At 36.6% G+C, this 22737-nt stretch overlaps 1 protein-coding gene across 2 annotated transcripts in view; it reads right to left on the bottom strand.

The window, feature by feature from the left end:
• Positions 1-22737, bottom strand: part of LOC110195628 (contactin-4) — a 1139396-nt gene that overhangs the window by 215144 nt on the left and 901515 nt on the right. For both annotated transcript variants that reach the window (XM_020968471.2, XM_020968474.2), the window contains one exon: positions 1385-1582. In XM_020968471.2, coding sequence (XP_020824130.1) covers positions 1385-1582 — 198 coding nt within the window. The remainder of the gene's footprint in view (positions 1-1384; positions 1583-22737) is intronic.

Genomic DNA, 22737 nt, shown 5'->3' with positions numbered 1-22737 from the left:
TCTATTATACAGTACTCTCTTTAACCCATAGTGAAGTCAAGAACAGTCAAAATGGCCTTGTTTTTTCTCACACACTGCATTCTATCTCTCTTTGCCACACCTTTGCCTGCTCTCCCATGCCTGGAAGGCATTCCCTCCTTGGTCCTACCTACTAGAGCCTTTTGGTTCTTTGAAATCCCAGATCAAGCATCACACCCTACCACAGGGACAGCCCTATTCTCTTATGTACAAATCCTCTCTCTCCCCAAAATGACCTTGTATCCACTTTGTACATATCTGGCATATTAGAGTCAGTGTTGCCTAGAGGATAGAGGCAGTGTGGAAGCCAGGATGACCCATTCTTCAAACTATGCCTTTCATACATACAGTCTGGACAAATCATTCAACCTCTCAATGCTCTCAGTAATTGTAAGACTACACCGCTGAGAAATTGGTGCCCTGCATCAGTAGAAGGAGTCACTTTGAGTTCTTTATACCAGGGGTCAGTCAATTATGGCCAATGGCTCAAACCAGCCCACCATCTGCTTTTCTACAGCCCGTGAGATGAGTATTTAAATATAAAATTATTCTTAGCTCATGGGCCACACATAAATAGGAGGTGGGCAAGATTTTGGCTAATAGGCTGTAGTTTGCCAATCCTTGCCCTAAACCAATGCAATCACAGGCCTAGTTTCTAGCCTTGTATTGTGAATATACTTATATGTGCACGCCCGCGATGTCTATAAGCTTCTGGAAAGCAATGAATGTTTCACTTTTGCTTTTGCATTCCCAGTTTTTAGCACTTAGGGGGCACATTTGTTCTTGTTCAGTTGTTTCAGTTACGTCTGTCTCTTTGTGACTCCATTTGGTGTTTTCTTGGCAAAGATACTAGAGTGGTTTGCCATTTCCTTTTCTAGCTCATTTTTCAGATGAGGAAACAAAGGCAAATAGAGTTCAGTGATTTGTCCGGGGTCACACAGCCAGTAAGTGCCTGAGGTCAGATTTTAATTTATGTCTTCCTGACTCCAGTCCTGCTGCTCTATCCTCTCTGCCACCTAGCTGCCCCATTTTAATAACTGCTTGCTTATTGACTGATTTATGTTTCCCTATGTTCAAAGTATTTTTTATTATGATGAACACTTATGTACTAGGCACTTCAAATGCCTATAATTTCAATGGAATATACTGAGCATATACTTCCTCAATTCACTATAAAGTGATAGCATAAAAGGAAACATTCTGTTCACCAAAAATAAATTAGGATCAGAAATTTTGGTATGAAAATATCAGGATCAGAAATTTTGGTATGAAAATATCAATAAGTCATCTTTTATGCAGTAGCCTTTTTGATAGGGTATGCATACATACAGGTTAATGAGTACATAAAACCATGCAAATAACTCACCATCATTCCTCAGTATTAAAGGTGTAGGAGGTCCTAGCACTTTGTGGTTTGTGACTGTGTTGGTTACTACACAGGTATAATTCCCAACATCTGATTTTTCCACTTTGGCAATGTATAGGTTTCCAGTCTCTTGAGAAACAAAACGTCTGTTATCCTGGTATGACGGGTATTCATTGAAGATCCAGGCATAGCTCAGTTCTGAAAAACAATGAGTATTATCATTACAAACATGATTCTTGTTACTAGAAACTCTCCCTCACTGAGAAACAAGCAAGATAGAATTCCAGGGTACTTTTTAAAAAGTAGACCTTTAAATTAATCAAACATATAAGCTGCAAAAGGAAACATCAACATACAGATTTATTTAAATAGTCCTCTAGTTTCCCAGACATAAAGATATAACTAGGTAGGTAACTGGTACTTTGAGTAAGGACACTGAATTTAAAGGTTACTTACAGTACTTATAGTCCTTTAACACACAGTATGGAAACAACAAAGCTTAGCACCTAATTAGTATGAATACGTTGTTAAAAGTGGAAGTTATAATATGGTAAGATGGGGTGGACTGTTACCTTAACCCACCTCTCCTCATTTTGAGTAATCTCCTCATCCATAGCCTGATGTTTCATTCTCTTCCTACCTCTGTGAAAGCTCATTCTCAGTCTCCTTTGCTGGTTCATTATCCATATTTCCCCTAACAGTGGGCATATTACAAGGCTCTGCCCTGGGTTTTTATATATGTGTATGTAAGTATGTGTATGTGTATGTGTATGTGTATGTGTATGCACATGAGTTCCCATGAGTTTAATTATTAACTGTGCAAATGAACTCCAGATAGATCTATCTATCTACCGTCTATCACCTATTCTTTCTTTTGAGCTCCAGTCATTCATCTTCAAATGCCCATTGAACATTTTAAATGGAATGTCCAACAGGCTTCTCAAGCTCACTTAAAAAGAATTCATTATCTTCTCCCCCACCTCCCCCTTCCAATCACCAAGATTTACAACCTTAGTGTCATCCCACGCTCTTCACCCTCACCTCACCTCTGTTTCTACCTCCACAACACATCTTGAACTTCTCTCAACTCACTACAGTTGAGGCCTTCATTACCACTCACCTGGCCTACTATAAGAGTCTCTAAATTTCTGCCCCCCCAATCTATCCTATTCCTTGCTACTAAAGTGATTTTCCTAAAGTGCAGATATGACCATATTCTTCCCTTACTGAAGACATTTTAATGGCTCCCTATCACCTTAAGCATTAGCTTGAAATTTCTCTTGGATGATAAAACCCAACCTACTTTTCCTGACTTTTTATACATCGCTTTCCAAATAAATTTCAAGGGGGTTCAGCCAATCTGGTCTTTGTGCTGTTCTTCACACATGGTGTTTCACTTTGTCCCCTAGTCTTTAAACTAAGTACCATACCTGGAATGTACTCCCACCTCACATATACCTCTTAGAACCCTTAGTTTCCTTTAAGACCCAACTCAAATGCCATGATCCACACAAAGCCTACAATGATTTTCCTCTTTCTAGTACCTTCCCACTAAAATTTATTTTCTATTTATTTTATCTATAATGACATTGTGTCCCTGGAAAGAATGCGAGCTCCTTGAGGGCAGGTACTTTTATGTTTGTCCCAGTATGCTCAGCATCCAACATAGTGCATGGTATACAATAAGTGCTTACTAAGTGTTTCTCGATTGATGCTTCTGTTCTGGGAGTAGAAAGAGCACTGGCTCTGAAATCTGGGTTCAAATGACACCTCTTACACTTACCACATGTATGACCTTGGCATTAGTCACTTAGTCTCTGGGTTTTAATTTTTCAGCTATAAAATGAGAGGGCTGGGCTAGATGACCTCGAAGGATCTTTATAGCTCTTCATCTATGATTCTGTGATCTTATAATCTCTCTGTCTTAACTTTTTGTCCATCCTCCTCAACTGATACTTCCCTTCATTCAAATTCTGTGGTTTGTAGTACTTACCTGTGGGGTCAAAAAAAATCTAGTGGTCACTCTGCCTAGAAGAGATAGAGGCAATAGTATAACAGGTAAATCTAACTTATTAAAGTAAGTCAGCTTTTATAAATTCCTTCTTATCTGCCTATATATGGTTCCTGGTCTCAAGGAGTTTATGATTTTTTCCATTTACTGTGGCCATTCACCATTTTGGTAGGGATCTTCAAGAACAAGTCAACTGACTCCCTTCCTTTTACAGATAAGGAAACTGAGGCTTAAAGTTTAAACTACTTGCCACAGGTCAAACAGCTGAGCATAAAATCCAGGTCTGTTAGCATTCTCCACACTTATACCAGGCAGTTTCCTTTATTCAAATAAATCCTTGCTTGTCCTGAGTAGATACTTATATATGTGGTAACTGATCTATTTTCATGATCATTTTAAACTCCAAGTTTTGATAAATATTTTTGAATGAAAATATTAAACTCTGATGGAAATTTTGTCCCAGTAATAGTACTACAATGTCTGTATGCCAAAGATAGTAAAGAAAAAGGAAAAGGACCAATGTGTACAAAAATATTTATAGAAGATCTTTTTGTGGTGGTAAAGATTGGATTTATTTATTAATTTATTTTTAGTTTTCAACATTCACTTCAACAAGATTTTGAGTTCCAAATTTTCTCCCCATCTCATCCCTCTAGCACCCCAAGATGATGTGCATTCTGAATACCCCTGCCTCTAATCTGCCTTCTCTTCTATCTCTCCTCCCTTCTCTTATCCCCTCCCCTTCTATTTTCCCATAGAACAGGCTAGATTTCTATAACGCATTGCCTGTATATCTTATTTCCCTGTTGCATGTGAAAACAAATTTTAACATTTGTTTTTCAAACTTTGGGTTCCAATTTTTCTCCCTTCCTTCCTCCCTACCCACCCTTATTGAAAAGGCAAGCAACTCGAAACAGGTTATACATGTGCAGTCATGTGAAACACTTCCATAGTAGCCATGTTGTGGAAAACTAACTATATTTTTATTTATTGTATCCTGCTCCCCATATATTCTATTCTCTCTTTTGACCCTGTCCCTCTTCAGAAGTGTTTGCTTCTGATTTTACTGAATATCCATTTTTGCTGGGTAGGTGATTCTTGGCTGTAATCTTATCTGCTTTGCCCTTTGGAATATTATATTCCAAGCCCTCTAGTCACTTAATGTAGAAGTTGCTAAATCTTGTGTTATCCTGATTGTGTTTCCACAATGCTTGAATTGTTTCTTTCTGACTCCTTGCAATATTTTCTCCTTGACCTGGGAATTCTGGAATTTGGCTACAATATTCCTAGGAGTTTTCCTTTGGAGATCTCTTTCAGGAAGTGATTGGTGGATTCTTTCTATTTCTATTTTACCCTCTGGTTCTAAAATATCAGGGCAGTAGTATTACTTAATAATTTCTTGAAAGATGATGTCTAGGCTCATTTTTTGATCATGGCTTTCAGATAGTCCAGTAATTTTAAAATTATTTCTCCTGGATCTATTTTCCAGGTCAGTTATTTTTCCAATGAGATATTTCCCATTGTATTCAACTTTTTCATTCTTTTGATTTTGCTTTACAATGTCTTGATTTCTCATAAAGTCACTAGCTTCCATTTGCTCCATTCTAATTTTTAAGGAAGTACTTTCTTCAGTGAGCTTTTGGACTTCCTTTTCCATTTGGCCAATTCTGCTTTTTTAAGGCATTCTTCTCCTCATTGGCTTTTTGGACCTCTTTTGCCATTTGGGTTAGGCTATTTTTAAGGTGCTATTTTCTTCATTATTTTTTGGGGTCTCCTTTAGCAAACTGTTTACTTGTTTTTCATGATTTTCTTTCATCACTCTCATTTGTCTTCCCAGTTTTTCCTCTACTTCTCTTATTTGCTTCTCAAACTCTTCTTTGAGCTCTTCCAAGGCCTGGGACTGATTCATATTTTTCTTGGAGGTTTGGATGTAGGAGCTTTGACTTTGTTGTCTTCTTCTGGTTGTATGTTTTGATCTTCTTTGTTACCAAAAAAAGATTCTATGGTCTGACACTTCTTGTGAGGTTTGCTCATGATCCCAGCCGATTACTTGAGTTATAAACTCTTTATTAAGGTAGAGATCTGCTTCCAATGTGGAGAATGTACTGTCCCAACCTCTGGGGGTTTTCTGCAGCTCTTTTCAGAGATACTTCTAGAGATCTGTAAATTTTCAGTTCTTCCAAGGTGATGTGATCAAAGGAAAGGTGTTCACTCCTTTCTGGCCTGTGCTCTGGTCTATGAGTGACCACAGGCACTCTTTCCTGTCTTGGAACTGTGAGGAGGATTCTTTCTTCACTGCTGCCACACACTTTACCACACCACTGCTCCTCCTTGCCCCAAGACTGCCACCCAGAACTGCAACCCAGATCCAAGCACAGGCAAAGCAAGAGAATCCTGCCTCAGCACCAGCAAAGAGATTCCTGCAATCCCCCTCTGATCAGCCACTCTATTCCCCCTCAGTCTGTCAGCCCAGAGCTCCAAAAGCAGCCCTGTGATTGCACTGGGACTGGGACCAGGCTTCTCTCTCACTGCAGTCACAGACCTTTCCTACTGACCTTCTAACTTGTCTTTGGTGTCTGTGGGTTGAGAAGTCTGGAAACCACTACAGCTGTCAGTGATTCAGTCCTCTGAGGCCTGCTCCAAGTTAGCTGAGGCCTGGTCTTTTCCTGCCTGCCCAAACTGAACTTTATTCTTTTCCCAGCTTGGTGCAATAGACTTTTCCAATCAACTATCCAGCTTATCTTGGGTTGGAAATTTGTTTCACTCTATCTTTTTGTGGGTTCTGCTGCTCTAGAATTTGTTTGGAGTCATTTTTTACAGATATTTGGAGGGGTTTGGGGGAGAGCTCAAGCAAGTCACTGCTTTCACTCTGCCATCTGAACTTCTTTTTTAAAATGCCATACTAACTATATTTTGGTATAATTGGTTTCCTTTGTAATCCTATATATTTATTTCATGCACTAATTTAAAAACATAGGCCTCACCAGACTGCAAAGGAGTCCATGGCACAAAACAGGTTAAGAATGCCTGCTTAAGACCACTGCCCTCCTTTTACAGATGTGGAAATTCAGGCCAAGAAAAGTGAAATTATTAAGCCTAAGGTCCACAAGTAATAAGTGGCAAAGGGTGACTAGAACCCAAGGCTCCAAACTCCAGCAGTAGTGTTCTTTCTTCATTGGTATCATTAGGTTAAATTTATTCCTGTTTTCCAATGTTCTTTTGAAATGGAATTGGGTGTTGTATTTTGTCAAAAGCTTTTTCTGCATCTATTGCTATAATGATATGATTTTTGTTGTTTTTGTTATTAATACTGAAAGTTTTTTTTTTTTAACCTGAGCAAAGTTATAATGCTTTGGAGCATTGGACTGCATGAAAAAAATGCTGTCAAATTTCTGCAAAGTTGAACAAAGAATCAAAGAGTAAATCCTCTTGTGTTGAAACACAGAAATATATCTAATACTCTGTTTTATTTCCCAAGGGACTTCAATGCAATATTTATACTTATTCAAACTTGACAGATTTCTTTTGATAAGTTTTCCCATACTAATTGCTCTAGAAGTAACAGGCAATGCTCGTCCCAGAGGCAATTTGTAACAACTGAGTAAACAGACACTTGAGCACAGGATGAAATGGCTATTGGTGCTTCAGATGCCTGATTGAAAAAAAAAATGATGGTGGTGATAAGTGAGATGCCCACCAGGGCAAAGGGTCTTATCAAAGCAAGTGATAGCTTCCTACTTTATTTCTTCTGAATCCTTTTGAGAGTTAATGTTAAAATTCCACTTCATAATGGATTTCTTTTTTCATGTCCTGTATGGCTAAAGAACATTTGATTGTTTTAAAAGGAGAAATTTTAAGATCCCCTGATTTAGGGCACTGTTCACTGAACAAAGTCACCCTGTGATTATTACCGTCTGGCTGAAATTACAGCCCAAAATATATCGAGTACATATGATGTGTATAAGAGAAATATGGGCAAACAAGCATCAGAGATTGAGGATGCTGGAAAGGAAGAACAGCTGTGTGCCGAAGGCTGTGGAAGCATTGAGCTGTTTGAAGCTGTCAGGAATTCCTGAGGCTTAGTTAAGGATCATAAGATCATGGATTTAGGGAGCAAAAGGATTTAGAGATTATTTAGGAATCATAGGATCATGGCATTAGAGACAGAAGAGACCTCAGGGACCATTTCTTTCATTTTACAGAAAAGGAAGCTGAGGCACTGGCTGGTTAAGTGATTTCCCCAAAATGTTAAAGAGTGTTAGCAAGAGGGATTTGTATCCAAGTCTTCTGACTCGAGAATCATTATTTCCCTCACTATACTGTGCTGCCTCCCTTGAGGTCATTATATCCAGCCCCATTTTACAGATGAGTACACTGAAGCCCAGAAAGGTTAAGTCTAATGCCTGAGGTCACAAAGGCAATAAAAGATAGAGCCAGCAGTCTAATCTAGGCAACTGACTTCACATCCAACCCTCTTTCCGCTGCACCATGCTGTCACCTAGACTGGTGCTGTTCATCTTGGAGTTTGGAAACTGGCCTGATGGCATCTGAGGAAAGAGATTAAATGGAAAATTAGTGCTATTGTAGAGAGTGGGAGTGGATGGGGGAGCATTGATATTGAATGTTTAGGTGCATGAAGTTGATGTGAAGTGGTAGAAATAATTTAGAAAGAGTGAGTCAGTTGTACAGAAAAAACAGTGATATGAGGGCGAACAAAACAGAATAGGGCAACTCGGAGGCACAGTGGATAGAGCACTGGAAATCAGGAAGACTCATCATCCTGAGTTCAAATATGGCCTCAGACACTTTCTTGCTGTGTAACTCTGGGCAAGTCAACTAACCCTGTTTACCTCAGTTTCCTCATCTGTAAAATGAACTGGAGAAGGAAATAGCAATCCACTCTAGTATTTTTGCCAAGAAAATCCCAAAGTGGGTCATTTAGAGTTGGACATGACTGTAATGAATGAACAATGATACAACAACAAATCAGGAGAAGACAGTTCATTATTTTCTCTTCATTTTCTTTTAAAAGATCCTCTGTTTAACGGATGGTTTTCTGGGAAGGGAAGGTCTTCATTCCTCTCTAGGTTGCATTCCCGACTCCCTGAACTTTCTCTACAGTCTTCCCCTGCCCCCTCTCCCCACTTTGCTTATTCTGCTTCCTTTGATGTGCTGGCTTCTCTCATCAGAGTATAAGCTCCTTGAGGGCAGGGACTTCCTGTTTGTATTTGTATTTCCAGTACTCAGCACAGTAGGGCAGCTAGGTGGCACAGTGGATAGAATGACAGACCTCGAGTCAGGAAGACTCAACTTCCTGAGTTCAAATCTGGCCAGAGACACTTACTGGCTGTGGAACCCCAGGCAACTCATTTAACCCTGTATACCTCAGTTTTCTCATCTGTAAAGTGAGAAGGAGATGGCAAACCACTCTACTATCTTTGCCAAGGTTGCAAAGAAGGGACAGTACTGAATAACAATAACAACCTAATACAGTCCCTGGTTCACAGTAAGCATTTAAATGTTTGTTGACTTGATAAAGGGGGATATTTAAGTAATGTAAAAACAAAAGATATCATTAATACATATATATATATGTGTGTGTATCTATATCTGTATCTCTGTCTCTCTCTCTCTCTCTCTTTCTCTCTCTCTCTCTCTCTCTCTCTCTCTCTCTCTCTCTCTCTCTCTATATATATATATATATATATATATATATATATATAACACACACACACACACACACACACACACACACATATATATTTTAAACAAAAGAAAGTAGATGATGTGGTACTCCCTGTGCCCAAGAATGAGTTCTAGGGTAACTAGGGCCTTGGGTGTGACCCTGCTTTGCATTAAGTCCTGCCCTGAAAGGGACTAGAGGCAGGGGACTATTAAGGAAGGAGAATGAATAGAAACATTTCAGTTCCCATTCCAGCCATACAACAAATTTAAACCATCATAGAAGCTGAAAAAGATTTCAACTTAGTACCACTTATTTGAATCAGGCATTTCCAGGGCCCTTCATTTGTTCTACAGGGAAGGGGGAGGATGTATAAGAGAATCTAGAGCATAGGAAGTGAATAATGGCAGTGTGACTGTGAGTTACATTCTCATGACTATGAGTTACATGCTTGTGACCATCACTTGCTCCCCCCACACATCTTATTTATAATTCTATGTGGGGTACATTTTACTAAGTTATACCCTAATGAGAGAGAATATGTGAGGTATGATGTCTGAAATATTTCCTCTACAATTTGCCAAATTGTTATTATCGGGATTACTACTACTATTAATCGTAGTCTCCTGGAGTGGCAGTGCACTCCTGTAATCCTTGCTTCTTTGGGGACAGTGGGGTGTGGGAGAGAGGAAGAAAGAGGACTGAGGCTGGTGGATCACTTTGGCTTGGGGGTTCTAAGCTTCAGTGAGCTAAAGTGAACAGATGTACACACTAAGTTCTGTGTCAAAACATTGAGCCCCAAAGGGTATGAGGCACCAGCTGCTTAAAGAGGGGCAAACTGACCCTACAGAAAAGGTCAAAACTCCTGTGTCAATCAGCAATGAAATGAAGTCCATTACTTGGAACTGTACTTTCAGCCTAAGAAAGGTAGGAAGACGTAGTCTGTAACAACAACAACTATATTGATTCTACTACTACCACTACCACCACCACCACTACTACTACTACTACTACTACTACTACTACTACTACTACTACTACTGCTACTACTACTACTACCACCACCATCACCACCACCACCACCGGGTGACATTTATATTGTTCCTTAAGGTTTACAAGGCACTCATTTGACCTTCTCACCAATCTTGTAAAGTAGTTGCTGTTATTAGCCTCCCCTTGCAGAAAAGGAAACTGAGGCTTAGTGAAGTTAAGCAATTTGTCACTTAGGAAGAGTCTGGTATGGCATTCAATCCACCTGATTCCTGACTTCCTGACTCCAAATCTCACTATAACATGGAGCTTCTTAGTATATTTAATATGGAGCTCATAGGAGGACTGGACTTGTTATTTTACTGGGGTAGGGAGCTCCTGTTGGGAAACTCCTTCTACCAATGCAGGTCAGAACCTTCTTTTAAATTTATAGGCTTAGAGAGCTACCCAGAGCACTTTGAGGTGAAATGACTTACCTGTATAAAACATAGCCATTATGCTTTACAAGTGAGACTTGAACTCAGGACTTTTCTGCTCTGAGGCCAGTTCTCTTTCCCCTGTCCCACATTGCCTCTCTTATATACATCCACCAATTTAGAGTTGAAATCCTCATTAGAGGACATCTGGCCCAAACCCTTCACTTCACAAATGAGAAAATTAAGAACTGGAGAATTAAATGTCTTGCTTAAAATTACGCATCTCATATATAGAAGAGACAGGATTTGAACTCAAGGCCTCAGAGGTCAGATTCAGCATTGTTTTTGCTACAGCAGCATGGCTCCTGCTTTTGGTTAGAAAAGTACTTTTTATTTCACATATCATAATAGACTACTTACTCCCAAACCAGCAAACCACCCATTCTCTCTCCCTCTCCCTCTTCCTCTATCTACGCTCCCACCATGCTTAGGAAGAGGCACTTGTTTTGTTTTGCCCCTGAAGCAATTGTTTGTATCTTGAATTCCACTAGAGATCTCAAGTCCTAAGACAATGGATAACATTATGGCATGAAACAGGCAGCCACTAAAAGTGTACTTCACCAAGTAACATAGTTGCATTATTAAATGTAAATTATATAAAGGCCAAAATTGCATCGTTATAATATTATTTCACTATATTGCATAATATTGTGAGATCCCTGCATATTATAATTAGCATTATAAAATGATAACTTTTTCATACTTAAAGGCAAAACTATAACAACTTTGCATAAAGATAGCACATCAGATTTACGTATATATGTACACACAGATTTTACTAAGTAGTAGGAATATTATTATGGAATAACATTATTGAATATTATTAAAATAAATTGTAAATGAAATGTAATTTGTCCCTCCCTCTTTTGGTTAATTTCCTTTATAAACATTCTCTGGTTTTCCCATAAAAGAAAAAAAGTGACACCACACAATGCATAATTTGTGGAGTATTTTTATGTTGCTTCCTATTGCCATTTTAAATTTGAGTTTGCTTATTTAGCATCACTGGTGTGCTGAATGCTAAAAAGGAAGAAGGGAGGGGAATAAGAGGAAAGGAAGAACCCAGAGTCAGGAAACAGGTTAAAGTTTTAGATATGACATCTACTGGTTAGCTATGTGCTCTTGGGCACAAGTAAGTCATTTTATATATATACACATACATACATATATATGTGTGTATTTAATAGTATTTAATTTTTTTCCAATTACATGTAAACATAGTTTTTAATATTAATTTTTTCTGAGATTTTTTTTCTGAAATTTTTCTCCCTCCCTCTTTACCCCTTCCCCCAAGACAATAAGCAATTTGATATAGGTTATACATGTATAATCATGTTAAACATATTTCCATATTAGCCATGTTGTGAAAGAAGAATCAGAACAAAAAGGAAAAAAATCACAAGAAAGAAAATACCTAAAAAGTGAAAATAGTCTCTTTCAATCTGCATTCAGACTCCATATATCTTTCTCGGAATGTGGATAGCATTCTCCATCATTAGTCTTTTGGCGTTATCTTGGATCACTGTATTGCTGAGAACAGCTAAGTCTATGATAGTTGATCATTACATAATGTTGCTGTTACTGTGTATAATGTTCTCCTGGTTCTGCTCATTTCACTCATGTAAGTCTTTCCAGGTTTTTCTGAAATCTGCCTGTTCATCATTTCTTATTGCACAATAGTATTCCATTATATTCATATACCACAACTTGTTTAGCCATTCCCCAGTTGACAGGCATTCCCTTAGTCTCCAATTCTTTGCCACCACAAAAGGAACAGCTATAATTTTGCACATGTGGGCCCTTTCCCCTTTTTTATGATCTCTTTAAGATATAGAACTAGTAGTGGTATTGCTGGGTCAAAGGGTATACACAGTTTTATACCCCTTTGGGCATAGTTCCAGATTGCTCTCCAGAATGGGTGGATCAGTTCACAACTCCACCAACCATGCATTAGTGTTCCAATTTTCCCATATCTTCTCCAACACTTATCACTTTCCTTTTCTGTCATACTAGCAAATCTGATGGAGGTGAGGTGCTACCTCAGAGCTGTTTTAATGAGTATTTCTCTAATCAATAGTGATTTAGAGCATTTTTCCATATGACTATAGATAGCTTTAAATTCGTCATCTGAAAACTGCCTATTCATATCCTTTGACCACTTATCAACTGGGGAATGACTTGTATTTTTACAAATTTGATTCAGTTTTCTATATATTTGAGAAATGAGGTCTTTATCAAAACACTGGCTGTAAGAATCATTTCCCAGTTTCTGCTTTTCTTCTAATCTTGGTTTTACATTGGTTTTGTTTGTGCAAAAGCTTTTTAATTTAATGTGATAAACATTATCCATTTTGCATTTCATAATGTTCTCTATCTCTTGTTTGGTCATAAATTCTTCTCTTCTCCATAGATCTGACAGGTAAAGTATTCTTTGTTCTCCTAATGTGCTTATGGTATCACCCTTTATGTCTAAATCACTTACCCATTTTGACCATAGCTTGGTATATGGTGTGAGATATTGGTCTATGCCTAGTTTCTGTCATACTATTTTCCAGTTTTCCCAGCAGTTTTTGTCAAATAGTGAGTTCTTATCCCAGAAGCTGGAGTCTTTGGGTTTATCAAACAGTGGGTTACTACAGTCATTTACTACTTGTGTCCCAAACCTATTCCACTGATCCACCACTCTACTTCTTAGCCAGTACCAAAAAGTTTTCATGATTGCCACTTTATAATGTAATTTTAGATCTGGTATGGCTAGACCACCTTCCTTTGCATTTTTTTTCATTAATTCCTTTGATATTCTTGATTCAGATGAATTTTGTTATTCTTTCTAGCTCTATAAAATAATTTTTGGTGGTTTGATTGGCATGGCACTGAATTGTTTAGATCTGACTTTATTAGTGTGAAAATTGTTTTGTAATTGTTCATATAGTTCCTGGGTTTGCCTTGGCAGGTAGACTCTCAAATATTATATATTGTCTAAAATTATTTTAAATGAAATTTCTCTATCTCTTGCTGCTGTGTTTTGCTGGTAATTCATAGAAATGCTGATGATTTATGTAGGTTTATTTTATATCCTGCGACTTTGCTAAAGTTGTTAATTATTTCGGGTAGTTTTTAAGTTGATTCTCTAGGATTCTCTAAGTATGCCATCACATCATCTGCAAAGAGTATTAGTTTTGTTTTCTCATTGCCTATTCTAATTCCTTCAATTTCCTTTTTCTTCTCTTATGGCTAAAGTTAACATTTCTAGTACGATACTGAATAATAGTGGTGATAATGGGCATCCTTGTGTCACTCCGTATCTCACTGGGAAAGCTTCAAGCTTATCCCCATTACATAAAATGCTTGCTTATGGTTGTAGATAGCTACTGCCTATCATTTTAAGGAAAACTCCATTAATTCCTATGTTCTCTAGTGTTTTTAATACGACTGAGTGCTTTATTTTGTAAAAAAATAGTTTTTCTGCATCTATTGAGATAATCATATGATTTCTGTGAGTTTTATTATTTCTGTGGTCAATTATGCTGATAGTTTTCCTAATATTGAACCAATCTTGCAGGCTTTGTATAAATCCCACCTGGTCATAGTGTATTATACTCATTAAAAATTGCTGAAATCTCTTTGCTGATATTTTATTAAAAATTTTTGCATCAATATTCATTAGGGAAATTGGTCTGTAATTTTCTTTCTCTGTTTTGGCTCTGCCTATTTTAGGTATCAGCACCATATTTGTGTCATAAATGGAATTTGGTAGGACTCCACCTATTTTTCCAAGTATTTTGTATAGTATGGAATTAACTGTTCTTTAAATGTTTAGTAGAATTCACTTGTAAATCGTTCTGGTCCTGGAGATTTTTTCTTAGGGAGTTCATTGATGGCTTGTTCAATTTCTTTTTCTAAAATGGGGTTATTTATATATTTGATTTCTTCTTCTGTTAATCTGGGTAATTTATATCTCTTAAATATTCATCCATTTCACTTAAATTGTCAGATTTATTGGCATACAGTTGGGCAAAGTAGCTCCTAATCATTGCTTTAATTTTCTCTTCATTGGTGGTAAACTTACCCTTTTCATTTTTGATACTGGGATTTGGCTTAAAATGATCTTTTAAAAATCAAATTACCCAAAGTTTTATCTCTTTTATTGTTTTTTTTCCATAAAACCAGCCCTTAGTTTTATTTATTAGTTCAATAATTTTCTTACTTTCAATTTTATTAATCTCATCTTCGATTTTCAAAATTTCAAAATTGGTATTTAATTGAGGATTTTTAATTTGTTCTTTATCTAGTTTTCAAGTTGCATGCCCAATTAATTGATCTGCTCTTCCTCTATTTTATTTATTTAAGCATTTAGAAATATAAAATTTCCCCTAAGAGCTGCTTTGGTTGTATCTCATTAATTTTGGTATGTTGTCTTATTATCATCATTCTCTTTGATGAAATTATTGGTTGTTTCTATGTTTTGTTGTTTGACCCACTCATTCACTAGGATTAAATTATTTAGTTTCCAATTAATTTTTAATCTATCTTTCCATGGCCCTTTATTATATGTGATTTTTATTGCTTCATGATTTGAAAAGAAGGCATTTAATGTTTCTGCCTTTCTGCATTTGATTGTGAAGTTTTTCTACCCTAATATGTGGTCAATTTTTGTGTAGGTGCCATGTATCATTGAGAAAAAGGGATATTCCCTTCCATCCCCATTCAATTTTCTCCAGAGCTCTATTATACCTAATTTTTTCTAAAATTCTATTCACCTCTCTAATTTCTTTCTTGTTTATTTTGTGGTTAGATTTACCTATTTCTGAGAGGGGGAGGTTGAGTTCCTCCCTAGTAGTTTTGCTGTCTATTTCTTCCTGTAACTCACTTAACTTCTCCTCTAAGAATTTGGATACTATGCTATGTGGTACATATATGTTCAGTATTGCTATTACTTCATTATTTATGATGCCTTTTAGCAAGATGTAGTTACCTTCTTATATCTTTTAATTAGATCTATTTTTGCTTTTGCTTTGTCTGAGATCAGGATTGCTACCCTTGCTTTTTTTTTTTACTTCAGCTGAAGAATAGTATATTTTGCTTCAGCCTTTTACCTTTGCTCTGTGTGTATCTCTCTGCTTCAAATGTGTTTGTTGTAAACAACATATTGTAGGATTCTGTTTTTTAATCCATTCTGCTATCCACTTCCATTTAAGGAAGTGTTCATACCATTCACATTTACAGTTATGATTACTGTGTATTTCCTTCCATCCCATTTTTCTTCCCTGTTCGCACTTCTCTCTTCCTTTAACCCTGTCTCTCCTCATTAGTGTTTTGTTTCTGACCACCACTTCCCTCAATCTTTCCTCCTTTCTATCAGCCTCCCCTTTTCTTTCCCCTTTCCCCTCCTGTTTCCCTATAAGGTAAAATAAATTCCTATACCCAATTGAGTGTGTATGTTATTCCCTCTCTGAGCCAAATCCAATGAGAGTAATGTTCAAACAATGCTCACTCCCTCCTTACCTTCCCTTTATTGTAATAGGTCTTTTATACCCATAAGCAAGTCTTTTTAAACTTTATTAGCCTCAGTTTCCCAATGTACTGAATTATTCTTATACTATTGACCTCAGAGGGTTGTTGTAAGAAACTTTCTTCCTAATCCTTAAAGTCCTATATAAATATGATATTGATAATAACACTTGCTTTTCTTCTCTCACCTTGATTTCTCATCCTTCCTTAATTTTATAAATTTTTTAACATGGAAATAAAATATTTTAAAATAAGTTTTATTGACTTACTTTATTTTTTACATCACCAAAATATCTCCCAGTATCCCTTCCCCTTCCCCTCCCAGAGAAGGTCAATACACTTTTAAGTTCAGGTATATTGACATATAAACTTATATATGTATTTGTTACATCTCTCTTTCTCCCTACTTAAATGACAGAGGGACACACACACACACACACACACAGATAGAGATGTAGAGGGAGAGAGGGAAGGAGAAAGACAAAGAGAGAAGGAGCAAAAAATAAAATAGGTTTTATACTGGTCTAATTCTTCAAATATTTGGTGACCCAAACCTGCTAGTAAACCTGGAGGCAAAGGATAATAATTAGGGCTGGCAAGGCTTTGAAAGGCCAGTAGAAAATGGAAAGACATCATTGTCAAGTTCAACAATTCAGCGAACATTTATCAAACACAAGGTATTGAGGAGGTAAAAAACAAAACTAAAGTTTCTGTACTTGAAGTGTGTGCATTCTGCCTGTGCAGGGATTCTTAACCTGGGTTTCACAAATCACTTGATTAGGGAGGAAATTATGTTTTATTTTCACAAACCTTACATAACTGATATTTAGCATTTCTATGATTATTATTTTAAGCCATTGAAGGTTAAGAGGCTTCTGGGACATCCTGTATAAACAATAAAGTATTATTCTGAGAAGGTGCCTGTAGGTTTCAGAAAACTATCAAAGGGTCTATGACACAATAAAGATTAATGTCCCTGTACTAGAGAGATACATTATACACAGAGGTAAGTACATATATGGCATACACAAAGTAAATTCAAAGTAGTTTTAGGGTGCAGAGAGCACCAGCTCCTGAGGGATTAGGAGGAAGGTAGCTTTTGAGCTAAGCCTGGAAGGGCTCAAATACCCACAATTTCATCATACCTCTGGTCTGGTATTGGTTGGGTGGAGAATGAGAGAATAACATGAGGGTTATGATGACGGGAGCATGAAGGGAGTTGAGAGAGAATTTGGTTGTATATGGACAAAGACTGGATAGGGAGAGAATGAGTCTTTGGTGAAAGTTATTATAGGAGGAGTGAGAGGAAATAAATCAGTGATGCTTTGCATTGAATTAAGAGAGAGATTGTAAAGGAAGTAGGAAAGCCAGGTGGGCCCTACTGCCCCTAGTGAAGAAAAGGCGAGTTGTAAATTATTTAATAAGTTATAAATACTATCTTATATCACATATTTGCAATGGTCCTTCTAGTTCTTTTTGGGGAAGAGATTGTCCCTGGGGTGAAATGGTATATAATCTTTAAGGATTAATACAAGGAATCAATTTCCCACATTTGGAGAGAAATTTCTCACATATGGAGAGAAAATCCAGATTTATTTTTAACCCCCCCAAAAAAAATAGCCCTCTGAGGATATAGAATCAAAATGATGGAACCACAAAGTGAGGGTGGAATAAGGATAAGACAACAGAGTCTACAAGATGTAGACTGCTGTCAAATCTTTGGGGAAGGGAAGAATTCATGACCAAAGAAGAGATAGAGAGCATTATAAAGGGTAAAATAGATAATTTTGATTATATTAAAATAAAAAGCTTTTATACAAACAAAACCAATGCAACCAAGATTAGAAGGACAGTAGAAAGCTTTACAATAAGTGTTTCTGATAAAGGCCTCATTTCTCAAATATGTAGAAGTGTTTCTGATAAAGGCCTCATTTCTCAAATATGTAGAAAACTGAGTCAAATTTATAAGAATACAAGCCATTCCCCAATTGAAAAATGGTCAAAGGATATGAACAGGCACTTTTCAGATAAAGAAATCAAAGCTATCTATAGGCATATGAAGAAGTGTTCTAAATCACTTTTGACCAAAGAATTGAAAATTAAAACAACTCTGGGGTACTACCTCACACCTATCAGATTGGCTAATATGTCAAAAAAGGAAAATGATAAATGTTAGAGAGAATTTGGGAACACTGGGACACTAGTGCATTGTTGGTGGAATTGTGAACTGATCAAACCATTCTGGAGAGCAATTCGGAACTATGCCCAAAAGGAAACTAAACTGTGCAAACCCTTTAATCCAGCCATACCACTACTAGGTCTGCATCCCAAACAGATCATAAAAAAGGGAAAAGGACCCACATGTGCAAAAATATTTATAGTGGTCCTTTTTGCAGTGGCAAAATATCAGAAAAACCCGGAAAGACTTATATGAACTGATGCAAGTGAAATGAGCAGAACCAAGAAAACATTGTACACGGTATCAGTAACATTGTGTGAGGATCATCTATGAATGACTCAGTTCTTCTAAGCAATACAATGATCTAAGACAAGTACAAAGGAGTCACAAAGGAAAATGCTGTCCACATCCAGATAAAGAACTGATGGACTCTGAATGCAGATTGAGGCGTATTTTTTTCACTTACTTTGTTCTTTTTTGTGTTTTTTTTCTTTTGATCTATTTCTTCTTTCACGACTGTGACTAATATGGAAATATATTTCAAATGATAGCACATGTATAACCTATATCAAATTATCTACCATTTTTTTTGGAAGAGGGAAGGGAAGGGATGGAAGGAGAAAAATTTGGAACCCAGAATTCTGTAAAAATAGATGCTAAAAATTGTCTTGACATGTAATTGGGGAAAAAATTAAATACTATTAAAAATAAGTTTCATTGCCCTCGTCACTGTATTCTACCCAATTGCCAGTACACTCTAACATCATTCAAAGAGTATTCAAAGCCAGCCTCGAAGGCAGGAAAACCTGACTCTAAATACCACTTTTGACACATGCTAGCTCCATGACCCTGGACAATTTCTTTAACTCCTTGGTGCTATAGGCAACTCTCTAAGACTAAGAATACAAGAAAATGTGCTGACTTGAATTGGTTTGAGAAATTTCCTCACTGGGGAGTTCCTTATATTAATGAAATCACAGGTCTGGTCCCTATCCCTATCCAAAAATTGAAGTTGCCTCAATAGACAATCAAAATCACTGGGCAGTCAGAATCCAACATCATACTTATATTTATTCCTATCAGTCAGGAAAATTCTCTACCTGACTTTATCTATATGTTGTAAATAGGGAGTCTAATGCACTTTCTTCATGTTATAGTAAAATGGAGTCACATCTCTATGTATATTAAAAATAATTCCACATAGGTAATATAATTGTTATGTCCAAGATATTCTATAATGAGAGCCAGGATATCATAATGGAAGGATCACTGGACTGAGAGTCAGAAGACTTGGATCTCAATCCCAGGTCTGGTACTAGTCATGTGACCAAGGGCAAACCACTTGAACTCTTTGAATCTGTTTTCTCATTGGTAAAATGGGGATAATAAAAATTCCATGATTATGTCAATAGGTGTTTATTGACTGACTGATTGACTGACTGACATTACCTTGTTAGATGAGCTATTGGGAGGAAAATGATTTGTGGATCCCAAAGAGGAACATGAATGTGATAAAAATTATAAAGTACTATTTTGAAAAAGGGCTTCTAATGTGGCAGTTTAAACTTTAAAGAACACCTAAGACCGAATCCTTTATCTTAAAATACACACACACATACACATCCTGATACACATACACACTCCTAGCATCTGCTATCCTTCTTATGTCTCTGTTGATTTCATTTAGTTTACAAAATGATAGGGAAGGAGTAATGGCAATAACAGATACAGATTCTTCAGAGTAAGGTAGAGAGGCTATCACTGCATTTGGAATTAGAATATCATAGTTTGAACCCCTTTCTTCCAGTCACTCTCTGTTCAGCTTTGGGTTAGTTACTTAATCTCGATGGGCCACACTTTCCTCATATGTAAAATGAGGAGTTGGAGCAGATGACCTCAAAATTTGTGATTCATAGGCTTTCCCATGAACCCTTTATCTAATGTCTTAAGCATTTCAAAGAGAGAGAAAGGGAGCACCTAAAAAAATCTATAGAGAAAGAGTTCAGTAAGGGCAATTGCTATTTAATGTCAAATAAAACTCTGAGGTATGGGCCAACAAAATGATGACAGTAACTTATAATGAGTAACCAGATATCATTATATCTCAGGTAAATAGAGACAACTGGGAATTTTAAAAAAATATGTCCCTTACATGAGGCAGTTAGGTTTCTACTCATTTCTTCCTCATAGGCATCCTATAAAGTAGGTAAAACAGGCATTGTCATCATTTTATCAATAAAGAAAACTGGATCACAGAGAGGTGTAGTAGGAATGATGTCAGACTTGTTAGATTATAAACAAGTTGCATCTAAATGCAAGGTTGGCTTACAGGCTTTCCTTGAAGGAGAAAGTGAAATGTATTTCCCTAAAGAACACTATTTACAAGTTTGTGACTGAATAGTGGGGAAAAGCCAATTACATTATTTATAATTATTTATACCTTTAAATGGCTTAAAACAGAGATGGAAACAACTGGACGAGATTTGAAACAAACAAACAAACCCTCCTGCCAAGTGATTTATGAAATATTCAAATATTTGACTTTAATATGCCCAGAGTATCTTAACCATTTCTAAAATTCAGTAAGGAAAGCCTACTCTTTATTCCAACCAGAGGCTGTTTTTTTTCACCTCACTTAACCCTCAGGTGAAACAAGGATAAAATATCTGACATTGAGGGTTATTAAACTAGAATTTGGGCTTCCTAAATAACCTGTGAAACCTGTGTCCCTGAAGATTACTGAAAGCAGTAGAGAAACAGCTGTCTATAACAGTTAACTTTAATCCTGCTTGAAGATGTAGGTTTGACTACATATGATCTGCTAATGCCCTTTTCGATGGTAAAATCTGACTCCTTTCCCAATTCTGATCTGTGGCCTGTTGTTTCACACTCTTTGGTGATATCCTTTTCTCCCCAAGTCCCTTGATTTTGGCTGCTATTTTAAAGTGCTGATCAACTAATTGTCTCTATTCTAACATGATCAGTCAAATTGAACCACCAGTTTGTACAAGGTACTGTCCTAGGTGCTGAAGGTAAAATAAACATGAATCATAAAATAGCTTTTGCTGACTAAGAGCTTCCTTTCTGGGTGGACACAATGTAAAACATACAAGAAAATATAAACTACATTTTTAAATAATGCAGAGTATTTAGAGAAAGGATAGAGCACTAATACATGCAGTGATCAAGAAAGGCTATATGTACCAGGTGACACATCTAATATATTCTTTGAAAGAAGCCAGGGCTTCTAAGAAGTAGAACGGGGGAGAATGGGGAAGAGGCTTAGAGACAAAGAAACTATATCACCACTGTCAATACATCCAGCTATTTTATGATATCTGCTTTATAACTTTTTTAAAAGTAGCATTTTGTATATCTTAAGCATTTCATATACCGGTTATTATTTTAACAAAAACAATAATTGTTAACTGATCCTATTATTTATTTAGCATTCTCCTGACATATAAAGCACATATCATAATTTGTAACATAACATAAATTACAGTATATATCAAATATATTTACAATATAAATATACCTACATATGTATAAACAAAACATGCATGTATCTATATATTATGTGTGTAGGTATATATGTGTGTTTATGTATATGTGTATATTATATATGTGTTTATCTATCTATCTAAAATGATCACTCCCAAACATACCCATCCACCCACCTATATACACACAAAAGTAAATTTTAATAAAGATTTCAGGAGAATAACAGATATTTGTCAGCATTTTCAGGGACCTTGGTGACCATCTTGTCCTATTCCTAGCTGAAGACTCTTTTGCCTCCTGTAATATATGAGAGATAGGCATCCAGACCTTGCTTGATGGCCTTAAGTGAGGGAGGAACTTACTACCTCCCAAGGCCACCCATTCCACTTTTAAATAGCTCTAATCGTTAGGGAGGTTTTTCTGAATTAAGCTTAAATTTGCTTCCTTGCAACATCCACCCATAGTTCTTAGTTTTGACCTTTGGAACCAGGCAAAATAAGTCTAATCCTTCTTCCCCAACAGCCCTTCAAATACCTGAAGACAGCTCTCAGGTCTGAAGCCTAAAGCATCTCAGGTCTTATAAAATATTGTTTTGATACTGTTTCCAAGATATTTTTGTTCTTAGAAAAACTTTCTAAAAAAGTCTGTGTCTAGTGATAATCACTTAATTCATATTAGATTTAGCAGGGATGATTATATGTCTTTGATTGATTACAACTGTATTCACAGTACCATCAATCTCTTTTGACTAATTTTTGTGAAAATAAAAGTTATTCTTCCTTTAGAGACAGAAAACAATAGAAAATGACTTTTATTTACTGAATGTTAGTCAAAAGTGAATTTTACCTATATCTTGATTTCTAGCTCTTTTCCCCTGTCACTCTCAATTGGCTAAATGTTTGACAGATGTTTAATAATTGACCCAGCTTATCTTCTCCACTCAGGCTCCCTTCCTACTCAATTGCCAGCAATTCCAGTTGCTATAGCAACTGTAAACAT

Source organism: Phascolarctos cinereus, unplaced genomic scaffold (genome assembly GCF_003287225.1).
Source record: "Phascolarctos cinereus isolate Bilbo 61053 unplaced genomic scaffold, phaCin_HiC Scaffold_4;HRSCAF=312, whole genome shotgun sequence".
In the NCBI taxonomy this organism is placed as follows: Eukaryota; Metazoa; Chordata; class Mammalia; order Diprotodontia; family Phascolarctidae; genus Phascolarctos; species Phascolarctos cinereus.
The sequence above is the reverse complement of the archived record's forward strand: the minus strand, read 5'-3'. Positions and strand labels throughout refer to the sequence as shown.